Source organism: Panthera pardus, unplaced genomic scaffold, assembly GCF_024362965.1.
Source record: "Panthera pardus isolate Hobbes unplaced genomic scaffold, ASM2436296v1 HiC_scaffold_25, whole genome shotgun sequence".
NCBI classification, from domain to species: Eukaryota; Metazoa; Chordata; class Mammalia; order Carnivora; family Felidae; genus Panthera; species Panthera pardus.
In genome coordinates this window covers 85487005-85507166 of record NW_026526821.1, presented here as the reverse complement: position 1 = coordinate 85507166, position 20162 = coordinate 85487005, and the positions used below count along the sequence as shown (strand labels likewise).

Here is a 20162-nt window from a genome sequence, read left to right as displayed (position 1 = left end):
GACCGTTAACTGCATCCTAATCAGATATCCTGAATGCACCTTAGAGTCCTATCCATCAGCTCTCATCTCTGTGGGCTGCAGGGGGCTGGAGTCCTTGAAACTTTCAATCAACTATAGCTGATTTAGCAAAGCAGTAGTTCCTCAATTAAGTAATGTTGGTTGCCTTATGTACCATCATTTACTGAAACTCTGATGCAGGGATTTTTCATTCCTGGAACCCACCCAGTTCCTCTAGTTGGACTGCCATGTGCTTCTCATTATAACCCAAGTACACAGGGCAGCGATGAGTGGAGAAAGCGGGGCTCGGAGTCAGGATCAGACATCAGCCCAGCTCTGTCATGAGCTAATCCTAGGTCCTCGGGCAGGTCACTTAATCCAGTGGGTTGAACAAAGGTTTAACGGTTTGTTCATCAGTAAACTAAGGACACTAGTGCTTGCCTTAGCTACCAAGAAAAGTTGTCTTTGGGGCACTTGTGAGAATGTGTAAGTATCAGGAGACTTCAGTTTTGACTCTAAAGATTTCTTTTGTAAGTTGGTAGTTGGGAACCCAGAAGTATTTTCTCAGGAAAACAATACCATACCCAGTGGTGAAGTTCCCAGTCTAATGCTACAAGAATCTATTTAACGGCCAAGTCCCTGGAGTATAACACATGGTAATGGTCCTACAGATCATCACCACTATGGGATCATCCAATTGTGGTGCTGAGGGTAGAACTCTGGGTGAGTGGCAATGGGGTCTCCTTGTATGGGGAGAAGAGAAAGAGAAAATTCCTTCCTACCAAACAGGAAGGAAATAGCAGAGGGCTCTAGTGGTAAAAGAAGACATGCTGAGCCTGTGGAGAGCCTTTACAAATGTAAGGATATATTATTGGCTGTGGTTTTGGAAAGTCCTATCAATAAAGTTATTTGGTGCTTACTGTCCCCTCCAGCCCCCTGTCTCCTCCACGCCTCCTGCTATCGACATCATCCTATATTTGAAGTCCTTTTTTTTATTTAAAAAAATGTGGTTGTTTTTTTTTTGAGAGACAGTGAGAGAGAGAGAGAGAGAGAGAGAGAGAGAGAGCATGTGTGGGGGGAGGGGCAGAGAGAGAGAGACATAGAATCAGAAGCAGGCTCCAGGCTCTGAGCTGACAGCACAGAGCCCGACATGGGGGTCAAACTCATGAACTGTGAGATCGTGACCTGAGCTGGTAAGATGTTTAACAGATTGAGCCACCCAGTTGCCCCTATTTGAAGTCTTTAGGGCACTCATGAATATAGCCAGCACTTTCCCAAGACTCATGATGGAAAATCCACTTTTTCCATTTAAGTAACTAACCATTCCCTATAAAACTGACCAATGTATGATACATAAATGTATAGTATCATAGCAGGGGAGCCCTGGGAGAGAGGAGAGGTACATTTATGTCCATGGACCACTCAACAGGATGCATGAATCTTAGAGGACCCCTGGAAAAGTGAAAGGAAGCTAGCTTCTCCTTGTTTTTCTCTGCATAAAGCCTTCCAAATCTGACTCCTCAAATCCCTGATTGAATTCCCAGCAATCTACTTTTCCTGACTGTAACCAGAAAAGCATGTTTAAATGAAGATGAAATTCCATCAGTATAAAGCCTTGTGAAGCCCAGTCCACCAGCCCCATCGCCAAAGCCGCTAATAATGCCCTATTGTGTTACTGTGGTAGTCTAGGTTATCATTATGAAGTCTTGCTCCTGGTTGGGAAAACACGACGTTCCATTAAATGTATAATCTGGGTTCTCTCCAGACCAGAGATGCATCCTGCTTGAAGGTGGAATGGGCTGAGTTTTAATGTCATGGAAAAAAAGAGGACCATTCACCAGGGAAAAGGGAGTCGAGGGGTGGGAAAAAGAAAGGTGAATTCAGTGCCCTGGGATTCCTTAGTTTCAGCCTGTAGACAGTGTCTAGCCAGCCAAAGTATCTCAGATGCCCAAGGAAAAAGTGAGTCAGCATTCTTTTCCCTTCCGCTCTGCTGTGGTTGGGTGCTGGACAGCACTGTTCTTTCTAGGACAGAAGACCATGTCTTAGAGACCACCAGGGGCCTCTTGCAATCACTGCCTTTGGGCTCATCCCCCACCTATGTTCAACAATCGGATCAATTGGCCTGGGTCAAGAGCACAAGCTGAAGTGTGCACACCATCAAGTGCTAGCAATTTTTTCATTCAGCACAAAAATACCCTCTCTTTTCAAGCCACTGGACAACTAAAAGAAGTCAGAGGAGTCCACCTCAATATAAAGGTAGGTGCCTCCAAAGGGGCCCCCATCATTTCTTTCATAGAGCATTTCTGGGTCCCCAATGCACTGCAGAGCATCCTATGATGCATTTAGAAATTTTCTCCAGGTTTAAATACAAAAGAAGCAGCAGCCTCTATAATTATCATATGCTTGGGGCTCAGCACGCTGGTTAGAGACCTCCTCACACTTGAAATATTTTTTTTAAGTCAAAGTAACTTATTTTTGTTGGATACAGAAGTAACATATGCCCATTGTAGAAAATTTTGAGAGTTCAGAAAAACACAAGGAAAGAATTCAAAAATCTTATCCTCCAGACAGGAATACTCTTACATATTAGGTAAATCAAGAAATACACATGTGTGTGTTTACCTTTTTTTTTTTTTTTTTTACAAAGATAGAATCTTAATGTACATAATATGGGTACATTAATACACCTAAGAGTACATAATAATATAATATTCACCTAAGAGTACATCATGAGCATTAGATACTTCTCCTAAAATATCTTACAAGCATGCACAGTCTGCATATTCAATGCTTTGCTAATATCATGCCTAACTTAATAAATCCACTGTTGTTAGACATTTAGGTAATTTTCAGCTTTATTATTATAAACAGCACTGCCATGAACATACATCTAGTCACTTGCTTGAGAGTATATTTGACTTTTCCTTTAGGACACAGAATTGTTAGATGGAAAAGTAGAACCCCATTTTTTTAAAAAGCATTTGATACATGTTGCCATATTACCTCCTTGCCTGCACTATCCAATACAGTGGCCACATGCTATTTAAACTTAAATTGATTAAAAATAAATAAAATAAGAAGTTCACTTCCTTGTTCACACTAGCCACATTTCAAGGGCTCAACAGCTACTTATGGCTAGTAGACACCATACTGGCCAGAGCAGGTATAGAACACTTCCATCATCACAGAGAGTTCTATTGGACATCACCAGCCTAGAAAGACCATGCAAATTTGTATTTTCCTTAGTAAGATATGACAGTGCTTTCCTCCCACAAGTTGGCCGATATTGAATATTGTAATTAAAAAAAAATCTCCACTAACAATAAAAATTACATCTTGTTTGCTTTTTTCACTTCTTTGATTACTAGTGATGTTGAAATTTTTTGTTTATTTACTGATTTTCATATGTTTTTTGGTGAATTATTTATGTACGAAGCCTATTTTCTCCTGGAATCATCTTTTTAAAACTGCTTTTTATATATTAAGGTCAATCTTTAAGCAATAATTTATGCTGTCAAAGTTTTTGTAGCTTCTTATTATCTTTTATTTCTGACATATTTTCGCTTATAGAAAGGGAAAATTTGAACATATTTAAATATTTTCATAGTTTTCTTTGTTGTTTCTGTCTTCCTGTTTTAAAAGCTCTAAACCTAAGGTTACAGTAATATTTGTTTAAATTTTCTTCCGGTTGTTTCATCCTTTCATTGCAAACATTTAAATTTTCAGTCCTTCTGGAATTTACTTTGGTTTGTGGTGTAAAACAAAAATGTCACCTCCCCCCCCCCCATATTACCAACCATTTGTCCAAGAATCATTTTTTAAAGTAACAAATTAATTCCCCACTGACTTGAACTTCCACTAAATGCTCACATGTTCTTGGATTTCCTTCTAGATTTTCTATTCTGTCTACCTATTCTTTGGCCTTTACCGTCCTGTTTGTAATCATTTGCCTTGTAATACATTTTAATATTTGGAGGTATAAGTACTTCTTCATTATCTTTCTCTAAAAATGTTTTACTCTTTTTCACCAGTTTTTTTGTTCTCTAAGATAAACTCGGAGTCATTTTATTAAATTCCTCTCACCACCAAAATAAATTCCTACAGAACTTTGATTTAAATGTTTAATTCACTTCAAATTAATTTGGGGGAGAACTGATTATCTCTCCCGTGTGGAGTCAATCCATTCAGGGGCATGGTGGTTCTGTCCATCTTTTCAAGTCTTCCTGTTTGTCCTTCTGAACTGCCTTTTTGGGGTGGGGGGGAAGCACCATGATGGGCACCTCTGACTGCTTTCAGACAGTCTCTGAATTTGTGAGCTTCTGCCCCCAGCCACTAGAAGTAACAAAAGAAATTCCATTTCTTAGTATTAGAGTATATTCTCAGTATCCACCTTCTCATAAATCTCTAAGAAAGAGATTTCATTTTTCATCCAAAGAATCTGGAGTTCAAAACAGCCCTTACGGAAAAATCAAACTCCAGGGGCAACTGCAAAGCACATTTGGTGTCTAGCTGGCCAGCTTATTTTGCGGGACTCTTTTTCCAACTCCCAAATACTTTCCAGTCTGTGAAATTCATCTCCCCACCACTGTTAACAGCAAGCGCCTCTCCTGGCACCGGAGAGCTCACATAGTTTTAATGAGCATGGATCTTCTCTGAGGGGCTTTTTATTGTTGAAGCTGGATTTTAGTAGATAGCATAAAGCTTCCTGGAGTGACTGTGGGCTTGGCAAATCTAAGGGGATTTGGGAAATGTTTAATTGGTGAGAGTTCAGCTCTCCCTTGAGCAGACCTGAAGTCTAACTCTCATCCTTTTTGTTAAGGAAACCAGGGCTCTTGCACCTCCCAGGTAGCCCACCAGTGGAATTACCAAGAACTTGACTCAGTCTGTATCCGAGGTCCCAAGCCAAGGCAGGGCAGGTGGGAATTTACCCACAGGGGACTTTTGGCAATGTTTGGCAACAATTTTGGTTGTTACCAATGCGGGACAGGGGGAAAGGGGGCAGAAGAGAGGGAGCATGGAGCGGGGAAGTACTGGGTTACTGGGAGAGGCCAAGGGTGCCCAACAAAGAATTCCCCAGCCTAAAACCCAATAGTGTCTAAGTTGAGAAATCCGCCTTATATTTTCACTAATTGCCCAGTCAGCGTGCACTGTATTATTAGGAACAAAGGCAATGCATTATGCAGGACAGAATGTGGGGTTTTTTTGTTGTCGTTTGTTTGTTTTCAAAGACAGGACTGACTTTCAAAAGCCCACTCCAGCCTTGCCTGGAAGTTCTGCCTCTCCAAAGCACGCCCTTCTCACCAGGTTTCTAAAGCAAAGGGAAAGGATTCACAGAAACGTATTAGGTCAACACATCCTCACACTCCTTTGCAGGCTCCTCATTCACAGAAAGCTAGGCGGAAAGTAGGTTTTCCCCTCGAACCAGCAGCGACGCCCCTGCGGGCTCCCGCTGCAGCGAAGAAGGATGGGGAGGCGCGCTCCCCGACAGAGGCGCAGCGCGGGGCCTCGGCCACCCCCGCGGTCCCTCTGGGTCCCTGGAGACGCGTGCCTGTCTCAAAGCCTCGCTGCCAACAAGCCCAGCCCGGCAGCGAGCATCATCAGCCGAGCCCAGGGTGCAACAACTCATGGCACTTACTTGTCCAAAATGAAGTACAGGTCAAATCCCCCGTAGCAGGCTGGACCCCCTTCCTCCCTGCGTCCCCCTTGCCCGGCGCAGATGAGCACAAAAGTGGCCAAGGAGAGACACTTGAAGCCAATGCCGAGGGCTTTCTGCTCCACGGTGGCCATGACCTGCAGCCCAGGGAGAGGGTAGGGACCTCTGCTTCCCACGCGCCTCGAATTCGTCTGGACCCTCAGGGACGCGCCATCCGAGGGGCCCTGCTCGCGGGCCCTTTATTCCCCCTCGCGCTCCTGGAACTCCCCGGAAGCAATTGTCTGGAGGAGTTCAAGGCTTTCCTTCTGGTTTCCGCTTCGATTCTGTTTCTAGGTTTCAGTTTTCAAAAATCCCAATACTGTACTCCGCTTTTTTAAAGGGGCTGCTCCAGACTCTGGCGGCGGACCGCTCGGGAGGCTGCGCTGACGTTTTGCAATGGAAGCAGCTTCGTCCTGACGCTTCTTTGTCCCAGCTTTTAAATATTATGGGGTGGGTTTTCAGATTGTTCTTGGTTGGGAGACTGCCTTGCCTTTTCTCCCTCCTCTTGCCCCCCTCTCTCCTCCCTTTCTCCTTTTTTGGGGGGCGGAAAGAAAGTTCAAAGGGTGCCACCTTGTGGCCGAAGATGGCGAAAGCGCCCTTTGGCATTCGCGTGAGTGTGGTTGTGCGTGTTTTCTCATTCTTTCCTTCTTCTCACGTACCTTCCCTTTCATTCTCCGTTATTTCTTCCCCACTCCTACTTCTTGCTCACTCTCTAGCCTTTTTATCCCTGTCCTCTGCTTTCCTATGCTGCGTCTGTTGATAAGGTCACTGTAAACATTTGATGAGAAATTACTTCCTCCAAGCACCTTGGCTCCGACCCTGGGGCTGGGACCTTTGCAAAGGAGCCATTGTGCAAATGAAGTAGAGATGAACGGTGCCTTTGTGATCTGATTCATTCCAGTGACCTTACTGCACTATTAGTGCAGATCATAAAAGAGACTGTTGGGGTCCAGTGACGTGGCTGGGAATAGCATAAACAGTCCCAAAGAAAAGGCTGCTCCCGGCGTGGAACAGCCGGGCATTCTAGATTGTCTCCCATCTCCAGATTTTAGAGAGTCTGTGAGAAGTTCTTCTTTTCAGCCTGTGAACTTTGACTTTTTCACCCTATTAGGGCAGAGAGAGTAAACAGTTCACAAGAGTATAGACCTTCCAAATAGTTTGGGACTGGCAGGGAAGAGCCGATCAAGGCAGGAACTCAGTTTTAGCTTCATAGATGCCCCCTGGAGAGTCCTCAGTGCACACTTACACTCCATTTTCCAGCATGATTTCTCCCCTCCATTTGTAATCCTCTAAGACACTTACCATCCATGGTGGTTTCCCCCCACCAGTGTACCATGGAATCCTAGTGTCTCGGAATGCTTCATTAAACAATAATTTTGTTGTCAGATAAGTTTCGGGGATTCATAAAGCATTGCACTACCCTGCCTCCGAAATGATCCTCAATGTCCTTCCTTCCCTGGTATTCAAACACACCCTCCCCTCCTCGCACTGAATAAGACTGACTTGTGTGTAGTTGATAAGGTATTGCAGAAATGACGTGTGACTTCTGAGGCTACGTCATAGAAGATATTGTGGTTTCCTTCTAGCTCTCTTGGATAACTTGCTCTGAGGAGCCCGTGGCCATGTCAGAAGGTCACTCAAGCAGCTGTATGGAGGCATCCATGTGGCAAGAAGCTAGATGCCCTGCTGATAGCCAGCAACAATTTGCCAACCATGTGAGTGACTCATCTTGAAAGTGGACCCTCCGGCCCTAGTCAGGCTGAGAGATGACTGCAGCCCTGGTCAGCATCTTGACTGCAGTCTTATGACAGACCCCAAGTCACAACCACCCAACTAAGCCAATCTCAGAGCCCTGACCCACAGAAATTTTGAGATAATTATGGTTTATTGGTGTTTTAAGCCTCTAATTTGGGGGTTAATTTGTTATGCAATAATAGATAGCTAGTAAATACCTATACATTAAAGCTTTGATAGTTTTTTTTTTTAACTTTAACTGTATTTCCTAGACTTGCTCAATCCTGAAACTGTTCTTTTCAAATAACACCTATTGACACCTACACTTTGGGAATCACTGCTCTCAGGAAAAAATAATTGGCAGAAGATTAAAATACTCTAAACTGCACAACTCTTGCTCCTCCATATCTTTAAAGTAGAATAAAGATATCCAGAGTCAATAACAGGGGTGAATGAAGCTCCTGGTATACTAGCAATATGATGGCTCAACAAGTCTGCAGGGGGAGACATCAGCTTCTTTGAACTGGCAACATTTTCCTTTGGTTGTTGGGGTATAGCAGCCTTATAATTAAAGCATGTCGGGAAATGGGGTGGAAGAGGACGTAGGAAGGAGAATCTTCTTTGGCTTCCTGCTAGCATTTCCCAGATTAGTGTCACAGCTAAGAGACATCCAAGTATCAAATGCCCTAATGCAAATGTTATCATTTGCTTGAGGGGACTCTCAATGCTATGATTGGACTGAGGGGGTCTGAGTTCCTAATCTCTTGCAAAGATCCCAGTGGTCTGGGAGGAGTGTTCTGAGGAGATTGACTGACTTTCCCAAGGTCCACAGAGATAGATAGATAAGGTTTAAATTTTTTTTAACGTTTATTTATTATTGAGAGACAGACACAGAGAATGAGCAGGGGAGGGGCAGAGAGAGGGGGAGACACAGAATCTGAAGTAGGCTCCAGGCTCTGAGCTGTCAGCACAGACCCCGACGTGGGGCTCGAACTCACAAACTGTGAGATCGTGACCTGAGCTGAAGTTGGTTGCTCAACCAACTGAGCCACCTAGGTGCCCCCCCACTTTTTAATTTTTTTTTAACGTTTATTTATTATTGAGAGACAGAGAAACACAGAGCATGAGCAGGGGAGGGGTAGAGAGAGGGGGAGACATGGAATCTGAAGTAGTAAATAAGGTTTAGAAGTAACTCCTCTGCCCCTCAAAGTCAAGTCAGTGGAAGAATGATATAGACTGTGATGTTGAGGCTATGGAGAAAAGTTTCTGGAGTTGGAGAAGTGCAAGGGCAAACTAATCATGTACATGGAAACATTTGAATGGTAACCTGGAAACTAAGGCAAGGGAAAGTTTCCTGGAGGAAGAAGCAGTCAAGAGTGTCTCATGTTGTGTAAGTCAAGGGCATAAGCCCCAAGAAAAACCCAATGATGTGAAACGTGTCATTGTGTCACCAAGGAGATTCCAATGATGTAGTGCTTTTGGATGTTGGACTGCACTGGGTTATTAGGAAGGGGAACTTCTCTTTCAAGTATAGAGTGGGATAAGGTGGTAACTTGTGAATGTTTGAATGTTTAAATGCTATAAGGAAGGATCCCAGGATACTTAAGGATACCAGGAATTTCAAGTTCCCTGCCTTCCAAAAGATTGGAGAGTTTTTGCCTTACAAGACTGATCATCTTAAGGGTTTGGTCGTGCACTACTGTTGTAATTGACTATTCCAGGTTCCCTTCTTTGAGGTAGAAATTAAGAATGACCTGCCTGTTTACAGGCCTCCAGCAACTTGCTGTCCCATACTTGCCCCCCACCTCCAATATGTGACTGAGCCCCTTTTGCCAAGCTGTCAAAAAGCAAATTTTGTTGTTTTGATAACATTGCCGTTTAACCTTCAAGAGTCTCGGGGCGCCTGGGTGGCTCAGTCGGTTGGGTGTCCGACATCAGCTCAGGTTATGATCTCATAGCTCGTGGGTTCGAGCCCTGCGTCAGGCTCTGTGCTGACAGCCTGGAGCCTGCTTCGGATTCTGTGTCTCCTCTCTCTCTGCCCCTCCCCTGCTCATGCTCTGTGTGTGTGTGTCTCTCTCTCTAAAAAATAAATAAACATTAAAAAAAAGTTTAAAAAAAACCTTCAAGAGTCTCAGGGACACTAAATCGTTTGTCTGTGTTCTTGACACAAGTTCTGGAAAATGCTCCAGATAACACACACTACCCAAGAAAAGTTGGGAATTTTTTCCTTAGAAATATTTGTCCACAATAAGAACAGAATATGTACATATGTGACACCCTGTACCATATTTTGGGTCAACCAAGTAGGTCCAATGTTTGCCAAGTTCTTGCAGGTCCCACTGGTCTTTGGGTTTTGGTGGCACCCCAAAACTTCCTAAGGCAAAACATCAGTTAGTAAAAATAGTCTTTCATTGTCATGATATTTCCTTCATGCTTGTCCTCCATAGGACTTCTGTTTGCAAAAAGCCAAGGCAGCCTTCCTAGAAGGAATTTATCATTCAGAACAACAAAGTTTCTAAAGAATCTAAATTAGCTAAATAATTCCTTTTGGTCAAAGGAAAAGCAAAGGTGCTAGTAATGACTCTAAGCCCAAGGGCAAAATCGTAACCTAGAGCAAATACCTTGATGGCATCGCATAGGCCAGGTTATTCACAACCTCAGCTCAGAAACAAAGCCTCATTGAATCCAGTATTCCATTAATAACCCTACCCAAAGCCCAGCCCAGTCTAACTTGAAAATCAATTTAATCCAGTACCTCCCATGATTCAATTTAGGGCAGTTCCATACACATCCTGAAATCCTGTTAACAGCCACCCAAATGCATAAGTAGAACTTATTAAACACAGCCTCAACCCAACTCTGATCAATTCAGAGTAAAAAAAAAAATGAGCTAATTTCATATATTATTCAATGTCAGCCCAGAGACAGATCCTGTTTAATCTGGTTTACAACACAGCTCACTTAAACCTATAGACCATCACAATCCATCCTAAGTCACATCTAAGCCCAGCATGAAGTTTAATCACCAACTCACTCTTAGCCCAATCTAGCTAGAGTCTGGCCAAAGTTCAAAGCTTAACACAGCAAACACAGCTTGCTTGTAGGAAGGTACATTCCTACAAGGTCTCAACCAAGAGAATAATCCATAACTCATGCCAACATATCCTAAAAATCCATTGCAGATCCTCATAAGGACTCAAAACCTCGCTGAATAAAATGTTCATTTCATCTAGATCAGAGACAAGGCCAATCCAACCTAGAACCCAGAGGAGGGATAAAATGGACCAGTATAGTCTAGGGTCTTGACAAGCCCAGAGTTTACAAATGCCCAATGAAAGACTATATCAGACAACTCAAGGCTAGCAAAAAGCTAAACACAAGACCAATATAAGCCTTTTTTTTTTTTTTGGCCTAGTTCTGCTCAACCCTGGCATATTTAAGCATATTTAAGACCAAAGTCTTATTCAGAGACTTCAGACCACTTTACTGTGGAAGATATCAGAAGAAATCTACCTCAGCCTGTCAAGCCCATAACTCCTTTGACACTTTTGCTAATGTGTCCAAGGCCCAAGCCAGAGAATCCAGTGGTTCTCACCATGTGTGAATATGTGTATGGATAAGAATATTTGGAAGGGGTACGGGGAAGATGGAGACAAAGAAGTTTACTCACTCTGTAATAACCAATGGAAGCTTTTTCAAGATTCATGTATCTGTACAATATCAGAAATAGATATGGGGGTTTCAGGGACACACACAATCTTAAAGTGACCAATTTCTTTTCCCTCTTGCCTCACACACACAGCTCTGATTAGATTTATTGTAGAATTAATGGTAATTCCCATAAATTGTGTACTGGTCAGGAAAGCATACTAATTAACATCGTAATTGCACACCAGCCTATTTGGGGCAAATTACTAACAGGGTGACATTACTAACAAGTTACATGACTTGTCCATAACATAGCTTCCCATCTGCAAAATGAGGTTAAAAATACTACCTACCTTATTGGGTTGTTACGTGGTTTCAGTGAGATCATGCATGTCATGTGTGGCCCTCAGGAAACACACAATAAATGTTGGCTTTTATTGTTATTGTGAGATTCTGGGAAATAGCATGTGAATTTCTTCTAGAGTTGGGAAGAATAATTTAGAAGAAACACTTTCAGGGTGTTTGAGTTTCCTACCACCCATGAAACAAAGCTGTTTCTGTACCACGGACATTCATATTATCAACTCTGAGAAATGCAAAGGTGAAGATTTGGGCTCATCTAGGAACTATTGGGAATTGAAGATTTCCTAGGATACATGCAGAAAACAAACAGAAAAAATACTTTGGAACTATCAAAAATCTATTGGCAGCAATGCTGTTTCTGCTAGCCAAGAATGCTACATAGCTAAACTCTAAAGAAATGTCTGAGAAAATGGTTATAATCAGTGGTGCTTTTTTTTTGATGCTGGTTTTTGAGATCTAATGTTATAATAATTGACACTTTTTCTGATGCTGTTTTTTTTTTTGAGATCTAACAATCCATAGAAAAGAATCTTTATTCCATCTCTTTATTAACTCATTCATTCATTAAAAAAATTGTTTTTGGATACCTATTCTAGGGCAGGCCCTATGCCTACATGAAGATACAACGATGAATAAAACTTGGACTTTGCATAATTTACTTGGGATATACAAATGCATAAGAAGGTATTGGTACAACAGTGTGTTTAATCTCTCTTCTAGAGGAAACTCAACATGTCCCTTCTGCCCTACCATGCCAATTCCAAGGATAACTAGGTCTGACATAATGGAATCTTCAGAGATGCACTGTTGAACCATAACTCTTTGGATTGTCTCAGGATGTGAATGAGTTAAGACATGACAAATGTTTTTTCCTACTGGTAATGAGATACTCCTTCCTTAAGTAGATCCAAAAGTGATCAGGAAGGAGCCCATGGCAAAGAGAGCAAGGCCTGGGCTACTTAAGGAATCCCCAGGATACTTGTCCCTATTCATAATCCATCACAGCTCACCAGGGTACAGAAGGGCTTGGGGGTACAGCTGTAACTAGTAACAAGGTATGCATTCACCTCATGAGTTTGCCTCTGAGCATTGACTCCTTAGGGAACTGCTTGGCAGGTAGTCAGACCTAGGTTAGTTTTCTGGCATAGGTTTTCAGGCTCGATTAAATGTGTGTCCAAGGTAGATGTCTAAGAAGCAGGCTCATCCTGGAACCTCAAATATGAAAGCATTTGCCCTTACTGTGGCCAAAGTAACAGTGGGGAAGTCCTATGTCATTCATTGTGAGAGGGCCTCTACACCTGCTAGGATAGGACTGATCCCCGAAGCTAGAGACGTCTCCTTTCAAAATAGGTAGAGCTCAAGACATGGATGGTGCTACTACCCAGGTTTGTTTTCTTTTCAATCATATTTGTCATCAAGGTTTGAGGACTGATCTACTGTGAAGTCTTAATCATGGTCATAAATTTAGGCACTTAAAGTGTGAGTTTAAGCCAAAGAACATAGCAAAGTCAGTCAATAAACACATAAAATGACTAAAAGCCCCTAAAGCACAGAAGAATTATCTTGAGTTGAAATGGAGGAAAAATCCAATGTCATTGTTACAAATCTAAGAGCTAACAAGGAAGAAATAAAACCCATTCCCAGAATACTGTCCTCTACAAATCAGATTTGCCCAGAGGCAGGCGGAAATCAAGTGGTAGAAAAGAAAAGTTTATGATTTGGTGTCTCAAAAACAGAAACTATAAACTTGAAGTATGGAGGGAGTTCATCACAAATTTAGTAATAAGATCAGCTTAAAATGCTGTTCTTAATCACGTGGTCAATTCCAAGACTGTGGGAAAGAGGGGGAAAAAAGAGGAAGAAAAGCATCCAAATCTGGCAAACTCTATGCATATATAGTAGCGTTTTTGGAATACTTTTTCCACATTTTGATAGTTTCCCCTAAACCAGGTTCTCCTAACATAAAATGCAAGCAGCAATAGCTATATTTTTTAGTCTTCATCACTGCGATAGTTCAGTTATATACTGATGGTCCTACTATGTATCTTTAGTTGGGTTACTTCCTTCCTCTCTGAGAAAGTTTTCTCAAACTCTCAAAGTTTTCAATATTCCCTCCTTCACTCTTAATTGATAGTCATTCATATTTAATTGGAAAATTAGAATCCGAAAGACACTTATATATGTGATTCTTACACACAGGGATGATGCTTAGGCTGAAGCCATGAGTGTATAAGTAAGTGGAAGCTTGCATATTACCCTGGGCTAGTGAAGACAATGATAAGAAATGAGAGTCAAGGATAGATCCCAGGGGAATATACTAGCAGTCTTACAGAGCTCCACAGAGAGGAAACAAGAAGGGAAATAAGACATTTCTAGAAGGGAATAGTCATGAGTCTCAGTTGGGGTAGAGAGTATGAGAATATAAAAACTGAAAACTATTCATTAGATTTAACAGCCAGGAGGGGCACCTGGTGGCTCAGTTGGTTAAGCATCCAACTTGGGATTTCAGGTCATGATCTCACAGTTTGTGGGATCGAGCCCCACATCAGGCTCTGCGTTGACAGCACAGAGCATGCTTGGGATTCTCTCTCTCCCTCTGTCTCTTCCTGTCTCCCACTTGTGCTTTCTCTTTCTCAAAAATAAATAAACTTTAAAAAATATTTAACAACGAGGAGTTCTTTGGTGACCTTCATGAAAAGAGCTAGGTAGAAATGATGCCAGGAAAAAAGGAGCATTCAGAGAGAGAGAGAGAGAGAGAGAGAGAGAGAAAACTCTTACTAATTAAAGCACAATTGTAAAATCGAAGAAAAAAATCAACAGAAAAAATGGAAAATAGTCTTGAAGACAGAGCAAAACAAACAAATACAATAAAAAAATAAAAACAAAACCCCCAAAACTGTAAACCAAAAAACAATGAACAAACAAACAAAAAGCAACGAGATGACGATGACAAGAGAACATAAGCTAAGTAAGTAACAGACAAGGGCAGGAGTTCCAGCATCTGAATAACAGAATTATAAAATGCGAGAAAAGAAGAAATCATCACAAAGAAAATTTCTTGGATGAAGGACATGAGTTTGGAGTTTGGAAAGGACCCTCTGAGTCTCTGGAACGAGGGCTAAAAATAGATCTACTTCAAGCTCATTATTAAATTTAAGGAAATTTAGGACAGATACAAAGTTTCATAGGACTCTCAAGGGAAAAATGAGGTCACACACAGAGGAATAGGAATCAGAACAGCCTTGGACTCCTCAACAGTAACATCTGAATCCATTAGTTAATCGAGCCTTTGAACTTCTGAAGAAAATGATTTACAGCCCAGAATTCTACACACAGCCAACTATCAATAAAATATCAGTATAGAATAAGACATGTTCAAACACAGAAGATATCAAGAAATTTTCCTGCCACATATTTATATACTTTCTCAAGATGGTACTGGAGGAGCTCCAACAACGTAAAGGAGTAAACCAAAGAGGGAAGATGTAATACCAAGGAAACACAGAGCCCAACTGTGACGGATAATTCTATCTGTCAACTTGGCCAAGCTATGGTGCCCAGTTGTTTGGTCAAACATCAATCTAGATGTTGCTGTGAAGGTATTTTTTAGTTGTAATTAACATTTAAACCAATAGACTTTGAATAAAGCAGATTACATTTCATATTGTGGATAGGTCTTATCCAATCATTTAAAGATCTTGAGAGACAAGATTGAAGTTCCCTGAAAAAGAAGAAATTCTGCCTCTATCCTGGGACTCCAGCCTGCTGGCCTACTCTGCGTATTTCAGATTTTCTAGCCCCCACAATTGCATGAGACAATTCCTTAAAAGAAATCTCACCAAAATAGATTCTCTCTCTATATGTATTTTGTTGGTTTTATTTCTCTGGAGAACACTGACTAATGTACCAACTCAAGACAAAGGCAAAGATCGCTTCTCGGCCTTTTGGCTAAGATCAAGTGAAGACAAAGGCAAAGAATTCTTAGAATGACAGCAAAGGGACATCCCAGGATGCTGATGGTGCCAATCCATATAGGAGAACAAAGATCTAAAAGTACACTGCCACAGAGGAAAAAGAAACCCATAGTTACCTTGATGTGATTGACACAGGTGAGCTAAATCTTACCTCTAAAATAGAAAGTCAGTGGAGAATGTTTGAGATTTATGAATCAAAATAGATCAGTGTGTACATATCATTTGGAAACATGGCAATGTGTAAATGCCAGAATTAGCTAAATTGTGGAAAGGGGATGGGGCCTGGGAGCCATGGAGTTCATGGGACAAAAAACAGCAACACTGTTATAGTACTTTTAGACAGTTTGGTTTTTAAACTATGTGCTTTTATTATTTTGAGTAAAAACTTAAAATATTTTTTAAAATGGGATATTTCAGATTTTGCTAAAGATTCTGCTAAGTTTGCTTCATTCTATATAGTTATTAGCACAATGGAATGCCATGTTGTCTTTAAAAGTAACAATCCTATGGATCAGATATCAATACACAGAGATATTTATAAAATATGGTTTAAAAAATGGAAAAGTTGAAAAATGGAGCACAGAGTAATTTATAAACATTAAAGCAATAAAAACCATATCTATACACATACACACATATATATCATATGTATATGTTAAAGGAAACATACAACCTTAAAAAGCAACATAAAAACAATCTATCTATATATATATATCATAGGTATACATAGTATATATGACTCTATACATGATTTTTAGTGTTGCCTTTAATATTTATAAGTTACTGTTTTTATGTATGTAAATATATGTAAATAAATAAGTAAACACACACAAAACCACACCCAATTATAATTAAAATATAAAGTAATTCCTAACATTAGGAGAATGATTTCAAAAGTTAAAAAGTTTTGGATCATGGGGCACCTGGGTGGCTCAGTTGGTTGGGCATCCAATTCTTGATTTTGGCTCAGGTCATGATCCCAGGGTAGTGGGATCGAACCCTATGTTTGGCTTCTCACTGATCGTGGAGCCTGCTTGAGATTCTCTCTCCCTCTCTCAAATAAAAAAAAAATAATATGATAAAAATAAATAAAAAGTTTTGGATCGTTAACAAAATGGTATATTACTCAGCTATTAAAAATAAAACACATGAAGACTAAAACATGAGGAAGTGTTCATGGTGCATTATTACATGAAACATTTAGAATATATGTCGGTTATGATGGCAAGTAGGAAAAATATTCATGTAGATAAGAGCACAAAAGTAAGTTTTACAAGTCAAATAGTTTGGGAAACAAAAAGAGTAAATTGAAGGAGAGACCGTGGATGTAGTTAGTCACAGATTAACTGTGTAGCTGTAAAGGGGTAACGGCTGGGGTAACGGAGGTGGAGGGGGAAAGAAACGCTCCTGCAAGGTTGAAGGAGATTTTGTGTTTGCTCATTTATGTGATTTTTTGTTAAGTTGGAGATTGCTTTAGTTGCTATTCAGGACTGGAGAAGGAAGGAAGGGAATGTATAAGCTGAGGGTTAGAGGGAGAGAGAGAGGGAGAGGGAGGGAGAGAGAGGGAAGGGGAGGAAAGAAGGGAAAAAGAGGGAGGGAGAGGGTAGGAGGGAGAAAAATGAAGGGAAGGAGAGAGGGAGGCGGGAGAGTGAGGGAGAGAGGAAGAGAGGGAAGGAGGGAAAGGGAGGGTGGGGGAGAGAGGGAGAGGAAGAGAGAGGAAAAGAGGGAAGGGAGGAGAGAGAGGAAAAGAGGAAGAGAGGAAAGGAGAGGGAAAGAGGGAGAGAGAGGGAGGGGGAGGGAAAGAGGAAGGGAGAGGGAGAGAGGAAGGGAGAGAGAGAGGTAGAAGAAGGAGGAGAAAAAAGAGTACCAGGGAGAGAGATGGGGAGAGAGGCAGTGCTGGCATGAAGAGGAAGGTGACCTTCAGAGCACAGAAGGAGAGGTTAGCATGGGCCAAGGAAATGAACTGGTATATGTCAGGAATTCTACTAGGAGGTCACTGATGTTGTATTTATGTCACACTCATAACAACTGTGACTTCGACATTACGATCCTCATTTCATGAGTGAAAACCTGACGCTCAGAGAGGTCAAATAACTTTCTCTAAACATCTATGCAGCCCATAGGCAATAGAGCTGGGATGCAGGCCTGTGCTTTTTCATCTATGCTCTTTCCACCGTGTGACCCTTTGAGACGGTGTGCAGGATGCAGACAAATCTGTAAGAGGGAAGATGAGGAACAGAAGACGTTTTGAAAGATTAAGTTTAAACCTGATAATCTTTTTTTGTGCAATTTTCATCCACTACTTGAGTTCCTGGGAACTTGCTTTCTGGATTCCATTTATAGCACAGTGCTTTGGCATAACAGAGTGTTTACTTTAACATTTCTTTATTCTACTGCCAGGACATTGGTTTTGTCTCGTCATTGTACAGTCTACCTAAATGTTTTCAATCATTTAAATGACTGTATTGCGTTTAGGTAAGTGGATGAAGAAGCTTCTTCTTTTGGCTTATCTCAGGGCCAAACATCCTTGAATTCAAACATGGGGTTGCTGCTTTCTTTACTGCAAAATCATCTCTGCAGAGCAGATCTACAGAGCAAGCAAACAGGGAAGAACCCCTTGAAGGTAAGTGTTCTAATTGCATCAGGTTCCAAGAATGTCAATGGGTTCCTGTGGACACCCCCGCCCCTGCCCCCAGTCTGACGGGTGAGGCCTCATGGAGTCTGAGAGGCAGCCAGATCCACCAGGGCCTTGTTGGTGCTGTCACACACTCCGTGGAGCCCAGTATGGCTGCGCATAAGTCAGCCTGTGTTTCTCAGAGCTCATATCAAACAGGAAAGGTCAATGTAGAATTCTGGAGAATCAGCTTCTCAGAGTGCCTCTTGAATATGGCAGTAAGTATGTTTGGGGTCAAAGGCAAAGACTGTCTACGAGTCAAAAGCCTTAAGGGTCAGTTCAGTCCATCTGAGGCTGAGTCTTCCTGTAGGAGGAGTGACGGGGAAATGTACATGCTTACAGAACTCTCAACAGCCATCCCCTTTCAGCTCCTGGGAGGACTGAACCTGTGTGTGTCCACTTGTCCCTGAGTTCTGCCAAACAAATCGTGTTTACTTCGCACGTTGTGGACACTGTCACTATCTTTGAAGTAAAATGGCTGGGGAAGGAGCTGAGCTAGTGCTAAAACCTTGGCAGTCCTGTAAAAAGGAGGCAGGACCAGAACGAGGAGTGAACTGTGGTGCGTCAGAGATGAAAGGGAAGATTATCAAGTGTCAGGTTCTCTGTCCACCATGGTCTTACCTGACTTCAGTGGCCAGTGGAGATATTAGCATTGGCCAGCATTCTGGTCACCTACTGCTACAAAATGTAATGACTTTAATGGAAATTGATTATCATTGCTCACAGCAATGTGGGTTGACTTGGGCTCAGCTGGGCACCTCTAATTTGGGGTCTCCTATGTGGTCACAGCAAGGTATCAGCTGGGCTGCAGCCATTGAAAGGATCAACTGGGCTGGATGTCCAAATGGCCCCTTCATAAGACTAGCAAATGATGACGGCTGCCGGCTGGGAGCTCAGGTATACATGTGTCCTCCACAGGTGGCATGCGCTTCTTGGTGACTGGGTTCTCTGAGAAAGTGGCTCAAGAGTGAGCATTCCAAGGGACTCAGGCAAAGGTGGGAAGTCTTCTTATATGTGACCTTCAGAATTCTCAGAGCATTACTTCTGATTCTCTCTGTTGGTTAAGGGAAGTCATTAAGGTCACCTTAGATCTGAAAAGTGAGAATTAAGCTCTACTTTTTGAGGCAAGGAAAAACATGCCCAAATAGTGACGTCAGGAACTGATGGAGGCCAGATTTCAGGCATCTACTGCAGCCTGAATAAACTTCAGTCAGAGAGTAACAGCGTATGTATGGAATGGAATGAAACAAATGGTCATTAAATGCTCAGGATGCAACAACATCTTTGCATACATTATTACATTTGACATTTTCAACAGCCCTAAAAAATAGTGTGGCAGATTGATTTTTTTCAGCTCCAATTCTTCACTGGGCCCTGGATCCAAGCTCTTTGCAATGTAACCTTTCAGTGCTTCTCACATGAGAAATGCACAAGGGGATTATCTCCCTGTACAAAAGCACAGGGCTTGTACGTCCCTGTACTTCCTTGACTTTTGGCTTGGGCATATGACTTACTTTGGCCCATGGAAAGATAGGAGATGTCATGCAAACAGGGGTTTGAAATATGCTTGCATTGTTTCTGAGAGTATGGTTGGCTATGCTCTCTGGTGCTTTTGTCCTTACCATGAGAATTCCTCCCAGGGAGGTGGTGCCTCTTCCAGCTGGAGCAGACAGGTGGAACAGACTGGAGAGCCAGCTGGACTCATAACTCGAAGCAGAGATGTTCAGCCCAGCCCAGCCCAGGTCAGCCAATTCCCAGCTAGCTGACCATAGATGGGTGAAAACAAATGCTTATTATTGAATACTACTCAGATTCTGTGGTTGTTTGTCATTGTTGAGTAATAGAGTAGGCATTATTAGCTCCTTTTTTTCCCCCTGAGGCCCCGATCAGTTTTTAAATCCAGCTAGGCTTAATCTAGCAGCCCATACTGTCTGCTACACTGATACTCCGGGAAATGGGCTAAGGTAGTGTGACCAAGCTCCTACCCAGCCCTGGTGGGCATGTAGCGGGAAGCTGGAGGAGATCTGAGTGGGAAGGCTCCTCTCTGTATTGCTTCCCTAGGAAGTTCTTAAAGATTGCT

The 20162-nt window shown here is 42.0% G+C and overlaps 2 protein-coding genes across 4 annotated transcripts in view; one reads left to right on the top strand and one right to left on the bottom strand.

The window, feature by feature from the left end:
* The window catches only part of ANTXR1 (ANTXR cell adhesion molecule 1), a 218874-nt gene extending 212697 nt beyond the window's left edge, over positions 1 to 6177 (bottom strand). The window contains exon 1 of the mRNA XM_053890755.1: positions 5633 to 6177. Coding sequence (XP_053746730.1) covers positions 5633 to 5784 — 152 coding nt within the window. The 5' untranslated portion in view covers positions 5785 to 6177. The remainder of the gene's footprint in view (positions 1 to 5632) is intronic.
* The window catches only part of GKN2 (gastrokine 2), a 307921-nt gene that overhangs the window by 241734 nt on the left and 46025 nt on the right, over positions 1 to 20162 (top strand). The window contains exons 1-2 of one of the 3 annotated variants that reach the window (XM_019440599.2): positions 1444 to 2253; positions 17924 to 18031. The exons of the other annotated variants lie outside the window; for them this stretch is intronic. Of the exons in view, the coding sequence (XP_019296144.1) occupies positions 2095 to 2253; positions 17924 to 18031 (267 nt within the window). The 5' untranslated portion in view covers positions 1444 to 2094. Of the gene's footprint in view, positions 1 to 1443; positions 2254 to 17923; positions 18032 to 20162 lie in introns of those variants that run through there. 3 annotated transcript variants of the gene reach the window in all.